This window comes from Corylus avellana, chromosome 6 (assembly GCF_965113065.1).
Source record: "Corylus avellana chromosome 6, dhCorAvel1.hap1.2, whole genome shotgun sequence".
Lineage (NCBI taxonomy): Eukaryota > Viridiplantae > Streptophyta > Magnoliopsida > Fagales > Betulaceae > Corylus > Corylus avellana.
The window spans coordinates 8,718,213-8,733,985 of NC_142495.1; the positions used below are offsets into that span (position 1 = coordinate 8,718,213).

At 35.0% G+C, this 15,773-nt stretch overlaps 1 protein-coding gene across 1 annotated transcript; it reads right to left on the reverse strand.

The window, feature by feature from the left end:
* Positions 1-3,814: 3,814 nt before the first annotated feature.
* Positions 3,815-11,870, reverse strand: RH20 (DEA(D/H)-box RNA helicase family protein). Its single transcript, XM_059600761.2, has 10 exons — positions 11,564-11,870; positions 10,049-10,314; positions 9,215-9,394; positions 8,937-9,098; positions 8,581-8,735; positions 5,407-5,499; positions 4,981-5,066; positions 4,652-4,878; positions 4,266-4,499; positions 3,815-4,160 (listed from the first exon to the last, which is right to left on the reverse strand). Exons 1-10 carry the CDS (start codon positions 11,617-11,619, stop codon positions 4,102-4,104), a joined length of 1,518 nt encoding a protein of 505 aa, XP_059456744.1. The 5' UTR covers positions 11,620-11,870; the 3' UTR covers positions 3,815-4,101.
* Positions 11,871-15,773: the final 3,903 nt, after the last annotated feature.

The window sequence follows — 15,773 nt, forward strand, 5'->3', positions numbered from 1 at the left end:
ATTGCAACTTTTGATAATTAGAGATTAGTACCGCAAAGACCATGACATTTCAAGGGTCAAAATAAGAGAAGTTTTCCCGTAATTAAATCTATAGAACAACAGAAAAATCTTATTTAATCACTCACCCATTTGGATAAAACTTACAAACATGCAAGGGGAAGTACAACAACTTAAAGTCATAGACTCCTAGAACACACAATCTTTTTATAGTGAGATATATGATCCATGATCCTAAGATGTTCCAACCCTAAGCATTGAAAAACTAGAAAGCCTCATATCTTAGCTCACAAGTCCCACTATACATCCAAGCTCTTAAACTCCCATCATAACATTTAGGAAGAAAAGCAATAGAATCAACAAGACACTTCCTACAATCCATGCTGGAAAGGTAGCTTGTGCATTGAGCCAATGCATAGAGCATGGTTGTGTCTCCGACCACCAATTCTCTGGCCACAAACATTTGCTGCGTCTCGGAAGCTTGGTCGGCAAGTTTGCTCAGCCACGTCCCACTCCTTTTGCGAAACGATGCCGCATCGCTACTTATATTCTTCAGGTTGTTGATGTAGTACTAAGTTTCATAGTCAACTTGGCCAAAGAATTCCTTGTTGAGGTACTTCAATGTGCAATAATCCGACCATATGATTGCACCTAAATAAAAAAAAAAAATAATAATAATAATAATAATAATAATAAAGCAAAAAAGCAAAAAAACAAATTAGATAGTAGCAAATATTATCATAATATTTTTATAATATATTGAGAATATTATGAAAATAAAAAATAAAAAAGCAAAAAAACAAATTAGATAGCAGCAAATATTATCATAATATTTTTATAATATATTGAGAATATTATGAAAATATTCTGTCACAAATATGGTAATACGGTATCGTATGAGAATATACAATAATATTAAAATAACACCTTTGTTGTATATACTAATATGCAACCAATGGTCTCAAGGAAATCCTCAAGTGATTAGACACGTACTAGGGTTAGAGTTCAATTCTCAAAATGGAAATTCTCAATCCTATTCTTATTAGTAGTAGCCGTCTTGGTAAGCTTGGAGTTCAATTCCATTTGGTTGGAATTCTCAATATTTTTATCCTACAGTTCTACCCCAGAATTAGTTGGTTTGTTGTTGGAGCTTAATGACACACTTGAACAACTTGAAAGCAAAGTGAATCAACTTCTAATCAAGGTATTACATGTTCTTCCTTTACCATTAAGTATTATTTGTATTGCTCCAATAAGGATGACTTAAATGGCATGTGCTAGGAAACAAATTTATTTGGAAAAATTACAGTTTACTCCCCCAAAGTTGATAGCGTTTTTCAATTCGAATACCAAAATTTAAATTTTTGCAATCCACCCCCTAAAGTTCCAATTTTTTGCAATTTGACTAATTGTATCAGAAACTTCCCATATTGCCCCTAATTTTTTATTTTTTATAAAAAATTAAAAATAAATAAATAAAAATTTGGGATGGCGCCATCTGGCCATTTTTGCACCTCTAAATTTTTTATTTATTTTTTAAATAAAAATTATGGGCAATATGGGAATTTTGGGATAATATTAGTAAATTGAAAAAAAATTGAAACTTTGTGTGGGAAGATTGCAAAAATTGAAACTTTAGTGTTCGAATTGAAAAACTATGTCAACTTTGGGGGGGGAGGGGTAAACTGTAATTTTTCCAATTTATTTTTATCTGAATTCTGAATCAATTCTTTTAGATGTGCAACTATTGTGTTTTATTTCGTTTAGATTATTTGTGGCATCTGCTCGAGGTAGATAGTAAGGTTCTACTTGAGATGTTGACTTGAGTTGATTGGTGTATGTGCTGGATTTTTTTGGTATCATAATAATATTTTATATATGCTTAGCAATCTAGTTTCGTGCCTAACGTGTGTTTTCTTCCAACTTTACAGATAACTCTTAAGGACAACAAAGCAAGTACAATGATCTTCTTTACAATGATCTAAGAAGAAGAACAAGCAAACATTTATCAAATAGTGTGTGAAATAAGGTGTAGTGATGAGTGTAATTTATGTTCAATGTAAACTATAGTTACTAGGCTTGAACATATGTACCTGTAAATTCATATTTTTAATTGAATGTAAATCATATTTTACTTAAAGACAATGTGGAATACTTGATAATTTAGTAGTTTAAATAGCATTGGCAAATATATTGCTGTTATTTTATATATATATCAATGACTTTGTTGTCATCAACGACGCCGACAAATCATTGCTGATAACTAAATATCAGCGACAATTACAAGTTGTTGCTTATAACAGATTATTAGTAACGACTTTATAACAAACTATCAGCAACGACATTTCGTTTTGGTTCTAAAGCTATTAGCGGCGACGCTAAGCGTTATCATCAGCAACAAAAGTCGTCGTTGATAAGGAGTTATCAGCAATGAAAAAATGTCGTCTTTGATAATAAGATATCAACAACTACTTTTGTGTCGTCGCTGATAACTTATTTTCAGCAACAATATCTTGTTTCGGGTTTTGAATCTATTTGCCACGACTCTAAACATTATCAGCAACGACCTAAAAGTCGTCAATGATGAGCAACAAGGTCGAAAGCAAGGACTTATCAGCAATGACGTAACGTTGCTAAAAGTCATTAGCGACGACTTTTGGACTTTTAGCAACGACAAAATGTCGTTGCTAAAGACCTATTTTCTTGTAGTGGATCTCACACACCTACCCTTTTAATTATTATTTTTTTTAAAAATAAAAAATAAAAAAAATTACCCTTGTTGTAAGGACAATGTATGCAGCCTTCGTTAATTGCATTGGCAATGCAGTTTTTGCAAATTGTGTCTGAGATATCACCATGACAGATAGCAAGGCCATAGGTTTTCTCTTGGCCTAACCCTTGGTCCCAAGTGCGAAGTCAGTGTAAGAGATTTCGTAGGAGAAATAAGTTTATAGCTTTTTCAAATTTGTGTCGTAAAAGTCAATGGCTACAAAAATTTGATTCAGGCTCAAACACTTGTGATCAGAATACCCAACAGCACTTTGGAGAAGGATAACAATGGTTGACATGCAAATGAAGGAGGTGGGCTACTTTGAGATACACATATTGTTTAGCTGGTTAAAATGCAAGTGTTCTTCGACCACATTGAACAAACATTTGTTATTTTTTGGTATATGTTATGTTAGCCCTGTTCAAGCACCGGATTTCGCCAAAAAAAAAAAAAAAAAAAAACTTTTTCTCCTTTTGTTTTGAACCATTGTGACTTCCAAATTTCTTGTTAAATGGAAAAACCAACCCTCATTAGATTGTTCTTGGTACGATGCCTACATTGTTCAAAACTTGTTGCAGTCGAGTTCTTTTCTGGTGGGGAGAAATTTACAGATTCAGTTATGCGTCATGAGTTCTATGCGTTTATCCTATTTAATCCTCTGTTTCTTCTACATCTATATCTCTGTTTTCTTTCTATCTTGTTATCCAATAAGTTGGTATTTTATGTAAGGTGATGTAACAAATAAAATTCATTAAGGTACTGCGTCACTATTGAAATTGAAAAATGAGAAAAATATGTTAAACAAGGAAGTTGAATAAAGCTAGAGATGTCAAAATTCAAATAATAGGGTTCAAATAGAGGTGGAGATGACAATTAGAGCAAAATCCAAAATCCAATCTTGCCAATATAAACCTTGAACAAGATTCTTGTTGTTTAAAAGGAAAGAAAAAAAAAAATCCAAACATCAATTAGTTCTTTAAACGGCAAGGGATTTTTTGCCGATAATCTCACGTCTTTTTAGTCCCTTTAGATACAAAGATGATGCAATGGTGACACAATTATGCTTCAAGTTCCATTGCATTCTTCCTCAAAAACTTTAATGATATGAACAAGTGTTTTATATTACACAGTCCGATACTCTAACTACAGTTAGTCCTCTAGATAATTGAACAAAAAGTCAACATAAATGAATGAAAATAGACCAAAGACATCTAATTCCTACTCTAAGACAAGTTATCCTTACATTTTGCCCAACGAGTATGTCGTGCCAGGCGTGAATGCTTATTGCCAGGCTTTTCTCCATAGCCATCAAGCTCATAGTTTACCTTTAATTATTAGCTCCACGAGCGACCACCACCATAACCCCTCCCGCGATCACGAAAACCCCCATGACCTGATTGATTGATTATACATTGAAACACAGTTTCAGTAACCGAGTTCAACAAAATGCATGCATATACACTCACGTATGTTAATGCTTTTGAGCTAGTCGACTAACCTGACGGGGGAGGAGGTGCACCACGTCCCATTGCTGCCAATTCAGGACTAACCTTCTGACCCGCTTCCTCAAGTATGCTAATGAGTTCCTTTGCAAATCTAGCGTTTGCAGCTGTGAAGAATGTGTACGCAGTTCCTTTAGCCCCAGCCCTTCCTGTTCGGCCAATGCGGTGAACATAGTCCTCGAGGGAACCCGGAAAGTCATAGTTTATCACACATTTCACATCCTTCACATCTGCCGCAAAACCAGAGCACAAAACAAAAAATTGATATCATTCCAAAATGAGAAGATTAAAAGTGTTGTTCGTTGTAGTTACCACACAATGCTTGTACTAAAAATAAGATTCTATCAAGTCAATGAACAAGTATTAAGAGTTATCTTCGTACCTAAACCACGAGCTGCAACATCTGTTGCAGTCATTATAGGACTCTTGCCAGCTTTAAACTCTGAGAGAACCCAATCCCTTTCTGCTTGACTTTTATCTCCATGAATTGAGAGTGCAGGCCAACCATCCATGCGAAGCTGCCGAGTGATATGATCACATCCTTTTTTCGTATCCATGAAGATCAGTATTCGGCTGCCATCCATGACATCCTCCAGCAACTTCACCAGTCTTGAAAAAAAAAGGTTATCAGTAAGATGGCCACAACAAATCCCACATCACAAAATCTTGAAAAAATGGAGTGTACAAGAAAGAGATAGAAAGGGGGCATACTTGTTATATTTCTGATTCTCAGAAACAATGTCCACGAGCTGGCGTATAGCATGGTTGGCTTTCAAATCTGAAGAGCCAATTATCACCTATGCAAAGTCCAAGATAAGAGTGAATTAGAAAATGACACATTTGTACACAGTTACACACAACTACAATAGCCGGAATTTTTAGAAGGGACATAAAACCTCCAAAATTCTAGCAATAACAAACCAAACCATTACAACTGAGAAAATGACCAATAGTTTCAAGAAAAGGGGGGGACAAAAGCACCAAAACCAAGCAGCCTCAAAAACAGAGCAAAATGTAATATTCAAGATCGCAATTGCATAAATTAAAAGTATAAGCTAAAACTGAATTTCAGAAAAGACCATATCCTAAGAAGAGAATCCTACCATATGGTAGCAAAATTGAGTTACAGCAACTTACTTTGTATGGATTATAAAGGAACTGCCTAGCAAGTTGTTCAACCTCCTTAGGCCAAGTAGCACTCCAGTATAAAGTTTGACGATCTGGACGAATCTGCATAAAGCAAAACATTCGGAGTGAATGAAAAGACCTGTTGCATTACCACCAGTGATACTTACCAGTGGCTAGCTGGTATCTTCAATATGAAATACTTCTACTCCTTGCTACTAGGCATAAAGATTATCAAAGTAATTATTAATGCAATCAGTATCCCAGAAACCAGGCCATTCATGTATTGCTCTCTTCTCAAACGTATGAAGAACTAGTTTATTCTAGAATGAACCATCAAGAAAGCAAATTTACATGTTTAAAGTTTCAAGACATAAAAGCACCCTAGCACCCTAGAGCAGTAAACATTAGAAAGTTTAATTTGGCATCCTCAGCACAAGGAAAAACCAAATTTCTCAGTAGTCCTGATAGGTCAACCAAACCATAATCCATGTTTTATCATTGTTAGCAAGCAGCTTAAATTTAGGTATTCACCAATAACTCGTGTTTGGGAAGAAAATCATAAGAATTTGATTTGAGGCTCCAGTTCCTTATCTATTGAGAAGTTGGAGAGTAGATTGACAGGCTGGAAGAGGTTGTATTTATCAAGGGCAGCAAGTTAACGTTGATCAAAAGCACTCTCTCTAACTTACCTACATACTATTTGTCCCTCTTCCCTATTCTAGTGGGAGTGGCCAATCGAATAGAAAAACTTCAGAGGGACTTTCTTTGGGGAGCTATTGGTGATGAATTTAAGTTTCATATGGTGAATTGGTTGAATTTATGTACTTTGAAGAACTTGGGGGGGTTGGGGGTGAGAAACATGCTTCAATTTAATCATGCCTTGTTGGGTAAGTGGTTGTGGAGGTTTGCTACGCAAAGGGATGGTTAGTGGAGGAAGTTAGTGGACATTAAATATGATAGCATGATGGATGGTTGGTGCTCCAAGGTGGTTGGGGGACCCATGGAGCGGGAGTGGGAGTGTGGAAGTATAAGGAGGGGGTGGGATGGTTTTGCGCATCATGTGTGTTATGAGGTAGGAGTGGTTTTAAAGTGTTGTTTTGGCATATGATGTGTGGTGTGGGGAACTACCTTTGAAGGTCCTCTTTCCAGAGTTGTTCACTATTGCATGTTGTAAGGATGCATGGGTGGCAGAGAATATGTAGCTTCATAATGGTAACATTCATTGGAATGTTCAGTTTATTTGAATTGTGCGTTATTGGAAGGTGGATGTGGTCTCTCGATTCTTTGAGTTGTTGTACTCCAACAGAATTAGGTATGGAGGTGAGGATACAATGTGTTGGGTTCCATCGAAGAGGAAATCTTTTGAAGTGAAGTCGTACTATCAGGTTTTGTCGACTCTTGTAGGTCCACTTTTCATTGGAAGAGTATTTGAAAAGTTAAGGTTCCATTGAGAGTGGCATTCTGTGTGGACGACGACTCTGGGGAAAATTTTGACCTTAGATAATTTACGAAAGAGAAATATTATTGTGCTGGAATTGTGTTGTTTATGTAAGAATTGTGGTGAGTCTACTAATCATTTAGTCCTTCAATGTGAGGTTGCAACAGAGGTGGAGTGTGCTTTTACTGCTTTTTGGTGTTGCGTGGGTTATGTCTCGCAGGGTGAGTGAGTTGTTGGAAAGTCGGAGGGGACAATTGGGCAACTGTTTGGCTTTGCATATATGAAGGATGGTTCCTTTGTGTTTGATGTGATGGCTTTGGTGAGAGCGGAATGCACAAAGTTTTGATGACTCTGAGAATGCTTGCTCGAGTTGAAAAAGATGGTGCTACAAACCTATATAAGGAAAGTGGCATGGCATACTTTGCATGTTTTTACTTTTTCTAAGTTTTAACTTTATGTTCTTCTTTCCCTATAGATTATGGGTTCTCTTGTATACTTCATGTGTAATTGGGTTGCACCCATCTACGCTTTGTTAAAATATACATTACTTATAAAAAAAAACATAATAATAATGACCCACAATACCTTGCCTGTTGTTCATGAAGTTGTAAGACTGCATAGAAAATGATCATATAATGACCAAGTTGTTCTACATAAGACAGAACAATTACAACAAATAATCAACCAAAGACTAGCATCTTGGAAAACAACTGCATCATATCTATACCCTTCTTTACAACAAACACAATTGAACCAACAATATCATATGCTTCTGATAATCAACAACTTATTCACATATATTCATGAAAATGCAAATAATTTATGAATAACTTAAGAAATTCTTGAATTATTCTGAGCAAATACAAAACAACATTACATTATTTATTTATGATACGCGAGGCTACCAACCACATCCACCAAACTGAAATACATTCTCGGATCTGATTCGCATGTAATTCGTAAAATTTTCTCCATTAATTCTCAAAGTAAAATCATTTACTAGGTACAAAGGATCTGAAATTGAGTACTCTAGCTTAGGAAGCACTATATATGTAGAAATTTTATGCAGCTGTACTCACAAGTAACAAGTTTGGAACCATTTACATAAGTAAATGTTGACATTATTAGTCTTTAAAGCCAATAATGCTCCAAGTAAAAGGAATATATGGCTAATATTTTGAAAACGCAACAAAGCTAAAGAAATACAAGAGAGGTAAGCAAATAGCATTAACACGAGCAGCCTAAAGGAGATTGGACATTTTTCCCTTATTATTGAGAGTTTGTGAATACAACCAAATATTCACAAGCAATTAAGAGGCAACAACCTCTTTTCTCTTTGGTGGTAAGTAAGAACAAGCTTTCTCATTAATAATGTGACCTTTAAACCACCAAAAAATCCAAGAATAATTAATAAGTTCATGTTATAAGCCTAAAGTTCCAGCAAACAATATCCGCAATAAATTACCAAAACTCAAATAATTGGGATTTTAAACCAAATGTTACAACTTCCGCACTCTTCAAGATTTTATTTCAGCCAAGTTATTTCAAACATCTACTAATTTGTTCCTGTTTTTCAAAAGATATAAACCATAAATAAAACCAACAGATACAATGACACAAGTGAAGGAAGAGGAAATATGATGGTTAGGGGAAACAATCATCTATTTAAAATTATCCTTATAACAGAACTAAAAGTGTGAAAATATTCATGACATGATTTTCGAACAGCATGACAAAACTCAAACCTGAGAAATAATTTTTCGTATCTGAGGCTCAAACCCCATGTCTAGCATTCGATCTGCCTCATCCAAAACAAGGTATGTAACCCTTCGCAAGTTTGTATGATGTGATTCCAACATATCAATCAACCTCCCAGGTGTAGCAATAACAATTTCAACGCCTGATCAATGAAAATAATAAATTTGACTTAACATTGTTAAGAAGAATAAACAGCGATGCGAACACAATAAACTGTACACAAAAGTAATAATAAATATCTAAGTCATCTCACATAGTAACCACCTATCACAAGATAGCCAGTTCATGGAAATCAAAATATACTACAGTAGAGAAGTCATCCAAAACTCAATTGACAACCTACCTTTCTGGAGATCACGCACTTGAGGTCCCTTTGGAACCCCGCCATATATGCATGTGTTTTTAATCTTTGATGATGCACCAAATTTGGTGGTCTCATTTTGTATTTGAACAGCAAGTTCACGGGTTGGAGCTAAGACTAACACAATTGGGCCATCTCCAAGAGCTGACAAAATATAATCGAAATTACAAAAACTCATTCCCAAGGATTGACCTAATATAAACAGAGGCACATAAAGATCAGATTAAAAGATTTAGCCATCCCAAATGTTACATCCTTACCTAGAATTGGCTGGGCATTGACATGGACAATGGCAGGCAACAGGTAGGCAAGTGTCTTCCCTGACCCTGTTTCAGCAATACCAATGAGATCACGGCCCTTCAAAGCCATTGGCCATCCTTGCGCTTGAATAGGAGTAGGTTCAACAAAGCCAGCTTTTGCAATCTCTTGCAAAACATAATCTGTTGTCAAGTAAGTATATCCTAATAAGTAGACTCTTCAAAGAAACATGATCCCATTATCAAAAATAAAAAACTTTGGCAGGTTGAAATAAGTTAACCAGATTTCTATTAAAAAAATCAACATAATAATGAACATGAACAAGATAAATAGTTCCTACAGTTATACATCAAGAAGTTGGTGTAAACAATAATGTAACATAGCCAGCACATATGATGCATTAGATGACTAATTTTGTAGGGAACCTCAACGATTGAGACTTAGAAGGTGCATTAGCGATCTCTAAAGAACTTCGTTTGGTGAAATATCTAAGTCCAAGAAGCATATGCTCGTCTATAGAAAGTTTTCTACGAGAATGTTTTCAATATGGATTATGAAGTTTTTTTTTTAGTGAAAGAGATCATATTTATTGATAAGAGGGTGTACTGTTCAATTACTCCACCTTTGGTGCTTTTCTTTCAGGGGATGACATCAAGGAAAATGTCCAGCAACAGACAAAGCAATGCAACTATCCTAACAAGGCAGTAAAAGTGCAAGATAAAAAGTTCATCTGATGTCTCATTTTGTAATTTGTTGGTTCTTGCATGCATGCTAAATGAAACATATATAAAACCTCAAACAATGAAAAGAACGGGCTTTCTCCAATAATAAGTTACCCGGAAACCCAACATCACGAAAACTCTTGACAGGCTTTGGAACATCGCGGCCTTCAACAGTAATTTCCCTTCGTTGTCGATACTCCTCAACCTCCTTGTCAGACATTGCTGCAACTGATGGTGACTCAACATAGAAGTTCTTCTCAAAAGGAGTCAACCCTTCCAAATCCAACTTCCTCGGTGACTCGGTGCCATCATAACTAATCTTGCTTGATGAGGACCGAACCGAACCACCATAGCCCGTAGACCCGCCAAACCCCGAATCACTATAACAACACCAATTAATTCATAGAAAACAGTCAATGTTGGCCACTGAAAGATAGGAAAAAAAAAAAAAAAATCTAAAATTCACAAAAATAAATTTGCAGAAAATTGATCAGCAGCTTGATCTTGAGTCACTAAACACATTCCTATAGCATAGGACAAAATTAAGGGCATGTTTAGTATACTGGAATGATGATTACCTGGAAGTAGGAATGAGTATTACTAGAAATACAAGAAAGAAGTTGGAATTGAATGACCATTCTTATTCATTCGTTGGTGACAACCCAGGAATAGAAACATTAATATACAATGTTTTTTAAAAAAAGAAAAAAAAAAGACTCAGCCTAACAGGCACCCCACCACTGGCGAGACAGAAACACCAAAAACCACCAGGTAAGAATAGAGGACTCTAGAAATGCACCAGAATTGAATACGAAATTATCACAATATAAACAAAAATCACAACACAAAGCACAAAATCATGATCACCAAAAGATCGCTATGATAAACAGCGACTATGAATTTAGCTTAAAATAAATTAAATTACTAGAGAGGAATAGAACTAGGAAACCAAACGCAATGAACTTGGCGGTACTGTTTTAAAATATTATGAACTTAAGAGACAATTCCATTCATGGATCTATTTTTGCGTAACAATAGTGCACTAAATGTTGTTCGAACAAAACTAAGTAGTTTACCCTAGTGAGTTGCTGAATAAACTAATTCATATAACTTGAAGAGAGAGTAAGTTTGGGCTTAATAGAAAGAGAGAGAGACAGAGAAGGAAACCCAGAATGACCGAGCAAGACTAAAATTACACAAAACTGGCATTTTTTTACAATGAGCCACTGAGCAGACACTAGATTCAGATAAACTATAGCAGTAATTAAGCTAAAGAAAATCAGAGAGTTTAATTTTGAACCTAATTGAGAGAGAGAACCACCAGAACCAGAATCACCGAGCAAACTCAAAATCCACATTAACGAAACCCCAATTAGAGGAAGTTTGATATAAATAAATCAGACCCACATAAATATCAATGTGACGACTATGCAAAGTAGCAAACCAACATACATAACAGAGAGAGAAAGGGATTCATAACAAATGGGCAAACTTTAAATTCAACATAAAACGAAAATATAAGAAATTAGAAGAAAACAAAATGAATGAAACCCACATACCAATTTACGCACAATAACACATAAGAAATATGAATATATGCAAGTGCGAGACAGATTTGGGGTGGGTTACCTTCTGCGGTCACGATAGGAAGTGGGGTCGCCGGAGCGGCTGTCATAGCGGCTCATGGTGTGTGTATTGCCACCTTCGGTGAAGTTATCAGAGTGGATTTTGTCCAGAAAACGGGTTGGGAATTTGCTAGGGGTTTTAGTCTTCTACAGGAAGAAGACGACGCAGCTGGTGCTCGAAAGAGGAAGAAAGAGCGCTTTGCGTGGTATATGCAAATGCTACGCGGCTATGTATCCAATGGCTGAAAGCTCTAGTAATAAAATGACAGGTGTATAATTGTGGTCAGTGTCGCCGTGTAGGTACCTCCACCGTCACCACCTTCTGTTTTTTGGTTAAAAAATAAAAAGAAATTTAGCACCAAAAGCAACAAGGAAAAAAGAAAAGAAAAAAACACAAAAAATTATAATCCTACAAACCCTAACTCACTTTTACATATTTATATGTTATAAACCTGCTAATTAGAGACGAAAGGCTGATAAATTGCTGAACACAAATTCTAAACACCAAAGAAGAATCGAAACAAATTCAAACCTGCTGAATTTGGTATCAGCGAAAGGAATCTGAGGGTTCTGATGGCTCTGAGGGCTCGAGAGGTTCATAGAGAGAAAAAGAATGGGAGAGCGATTCAAAGAAACCGAATTCCTAAAGGTTGGTGTAGGCGATGGAATATCTTACACGGCGTCGTTTAGAGCGTGGATAGTGCAGTTATTGCATTTGGTCAGGGTTAGGGATGAAATTTAAAACCGTCTAACCACAACCGCTAACCGCTATAACCGTTAACCGCCTAACCGCTTTAAAGCAGTTAGTAAATTTTTAAATATAATTTATATTTATATTATATATATATAATTCATATAATAAATAATAATAAGTCATAGCATAGTAATAATTATGCCCCTCTTTCACCCAGGATACCCAGTTTCGATTCCCCCAAATCTCAACTTTTGTTTAGGTTTTATATTTTTATTATATATAAAATATAGAAGTGCAAGAAATGGGTTTTTTTGGTTGATTGAAATGGGCTTCAAGCTTCAAGTTCAACCATGTTGGTTTTTTTGGTTGTTTGTGAGTTTATGAACTTGTTTGTGTTTTATTTTATTTCTATGTTGTGTATAAGATTACAAGTGAAGTGATGATTTTGTTGTAATTTTATTTATATATTATATGGTATGTAGATTTGTAGAAGGTGGCTAACAAGATTTTGGTATATCGCAATTTTTAGTACTACAATGGCCATGAAAATGCAAAAAAAAAAAAAAAAATTAACTGTTAACCGCTTAGGCGGTTAACCGCTACCGGATGCGGTTAGTAAAAATTAATAACTGCCTAGGCAGTTGCGGTTAGCGGTTTTAGCCACTAACCACTAACTACAACCGCTATTTCACCCCTAGTCAAGGTTGTACCATGATATCTGTGTTTTGGGATATTGGGGTTATTCTAGTTTTAAAATGATTACAATTCTTTTTAAGGCGATATTAGTCACCGCTACTAGTTTCAACTTCGACGTCGACTCTTCCAGAGCCTCTGGTAACGAACGACGCATATGCGTTTCAATAGAGACTATAGTCCACTAAAGTCGACGGGTGTCTTAAAAATGTAGACAAACATAATGTTTGGAATTGTACGTTTTCGTAATTTTTAGAGAATTCGTTTGAGCTTGTTATTTTAAAATGTGAGATTTAAAAATAACAATTTTATAAAATGTGTGATTTGAAGACGTGATTTTTAAAAACGCAATTATGTGTTCGATAAAATTGCGATTTCAGCCGTTTGACCTTTAACATCGCAGTTTAAACTTTAAAATTATGCTTTTTCAAAAAAATCACCTCCTTACCTGCGATTTGAAAATGTATATATTTTACGTTCTCAAACTCATTTAATTCGCAATCCTAAATAAGTCATTTTTTGCGATTTGGTTTAAAATCGTTTTTTCATCTATAAAATTACAATGCCAAACATACCCTTAGATAAAAAAAAATAATAATAAAAATACTTTTAAAGATTTTATTTTAACTTTCCCGAAAGTTTAGTCATTTTGTCTCTTTAGCTAAAATCACTAACAATTTCACTAAGAGCAATTATAGTGGTTAGTATTTTTTTTTTACTTTATGCTAAAACTTATGGAAAATTCGTTTATGAAGAGTGTCAAGTGACACTGTAGACGAGTGCATGTTTATTTTATTAGTTTCTCTCATTTCTCTCAATGTTTTCCTTTGTTTTTGTCTCTTCTTGGGGTTGAGATGATCTGCAACTTCAAGGGGCTTGGGCTTTGTGGGCTCTTTCTCTACTTGCCAACGTAGCTTTCTCAGCCTGTGGAACATCACTGACCACCACCTCTTTTTCTTGGGCTTGCTTTTGGGCTTCCACATCCATGCCCAAATTATTATTATTTTAAAAGTCATCAAAATAATCATCAACACATAACACAAAATTTGTTGACGAAGTGGAAAGCATTCAACAAGAAAATACATCTCTAAACTTAGGATTCACTTCATTGTAAAAAAACCTACCACAATACATAGTAAACTTACTACATCATTAATAAGGCAACCCTTTGTTCAATTAGTCTCAACTCTAACAAGTCCCATGTTGGCCAATATTCTTGAAACGAACCCTTACTAATTCTCACTTGGTAGAATTTGTTTGTGCACAAACTTTTGTTTGCACATGCATATACTAAATAATTTGTATCTTGGGACTTGCCTTGTCTCTCAATATTCTTTATGGAGCCTTTCAAAATTGCATATCAAAGAGAAAATACCAAAGATTGAGACAAAATAATCTTTAAATAACAATAAGGTTATTATGCAGTGGCCGCATTTGGGCATGCATGATCTTAATGTGTCCAAACACAACTAGTTAGGGTTCCATAAGTTTCATAACCCTAACCGCCTTTATGTTTAGGCATCTGACCTTAGTGTCCGAACATTAGGTAAATAGAAAGTTTGTGTCCGCAGTTCTGTCCAAAAAGTTCATGGAACAATAAAACTTCCTGAACTGTCGGTGTCCATACATCCATGTCTGTATCCATTTCAGCCTTTGGGCTTCTCAACAAACAAGGGTTCTCGGCTTCTCTAAAACACCCCATGCCCAGACATCTTTTCTTGTACTTATCCCTACACAACAATTCTTCAATATCTTCAATTGCATATCTAAATACAAATTTACCCCAATCTCTATATATAAACATAAAATTACATTTTGAACAACGAATGAGCTGATCATAAAAACTAACATAATGTTTCCTCCCTAGATGATTTACTTGTTTTTTAAGTTTTAGTTTCCATCTTTAGGTGATTTCGATTAATATTATAAGAAGACAATGTACATACTAAAAGGATAGCTTAACTCTTTTTTGTTTTGAAAGATTTGAACATAATGTAAATGAACTGCTCATCACATATGTGTATACTATGGAGGATCAAGAATGGAGTAAGCTTCACTCACAAAGCTGGTGGACCATCCAATATGTGAATTACTAATTTAAATAGACTGCAGCACTTGTTGTTCTGAAATTCTATGATTATTGAGACCCATGCAATACAAATCATTGTCCATGCCCACTACCATATCAAAAGTTGCATGCCCAACACAAATTTTTTTTCCTATTTTAGATTAAATATTTTTAAATCACAAAGCCAAAACTTTACGTTTTGCGATATCTTTTAAAAACATAATTTTTTTTTTTTTTTTACATGTCCACATAAGGAAAATGGGAGGGAGATTCGAACTAGTAACCTTCGCTTTATTAGACGTAATCCACAGCCGATTGAGCTACCCCTTGGGGACAAATTATTATTATAAAATTATAATCCCAAATGCACCATTATTCAAGATTGGTCCTGACGAAACTTATTTTTAAAAATAGTAACTTTAAAACTATGTCCCAATTAATGATCACAATTTCACATGAAAATCTTATTTTTAATTTTTGCTCTCACCTTTTTTTTTTTTTTTTTTTGGCTATATTCAAACAAGAGGGCAAAAAGACTTAGAATCACCAACCAAAATTAAAATTCAAAAAATCCATAGCTACTTGATAAAGTGTTGGCACTATATGGTCAACTCAAGATGAACCATAATATATATATATAAAATTAAAAAAGAAAAAAAAAAAAAGATGAACCATAATTTTGGGCCCAAGTTTTGTTAAAAAATAGCCCACAAAATTTCTATTAACAATTTTAATATTTTATTGGGCCACAGCCCACAA

Bases quoted from the DNA above. Each gene is read 5' to 3' on its own strand.
- RH20 (XM_059600761.2), bottom strand. From the start codon at position 11,619: ATGAGCCGCTATGACAGCCGCTCCGGCGACCCCACTTCCTATCGTGAC. The intron at 9,395-10,048 runs GTAACTTATTAT...ACTTGACAACAG, and splicing joins TCGTGATGTTGGGTTTCCGG to ATTATGTTTTGCAAGAGATT. The intron at 9,099-9,214 runs GTAAGGATGTAA...ATATTTTGTCAG, and splicing joins CAATGCCCAGCCAATTCTAG to CTCTTGGAGATGGCCCAATT.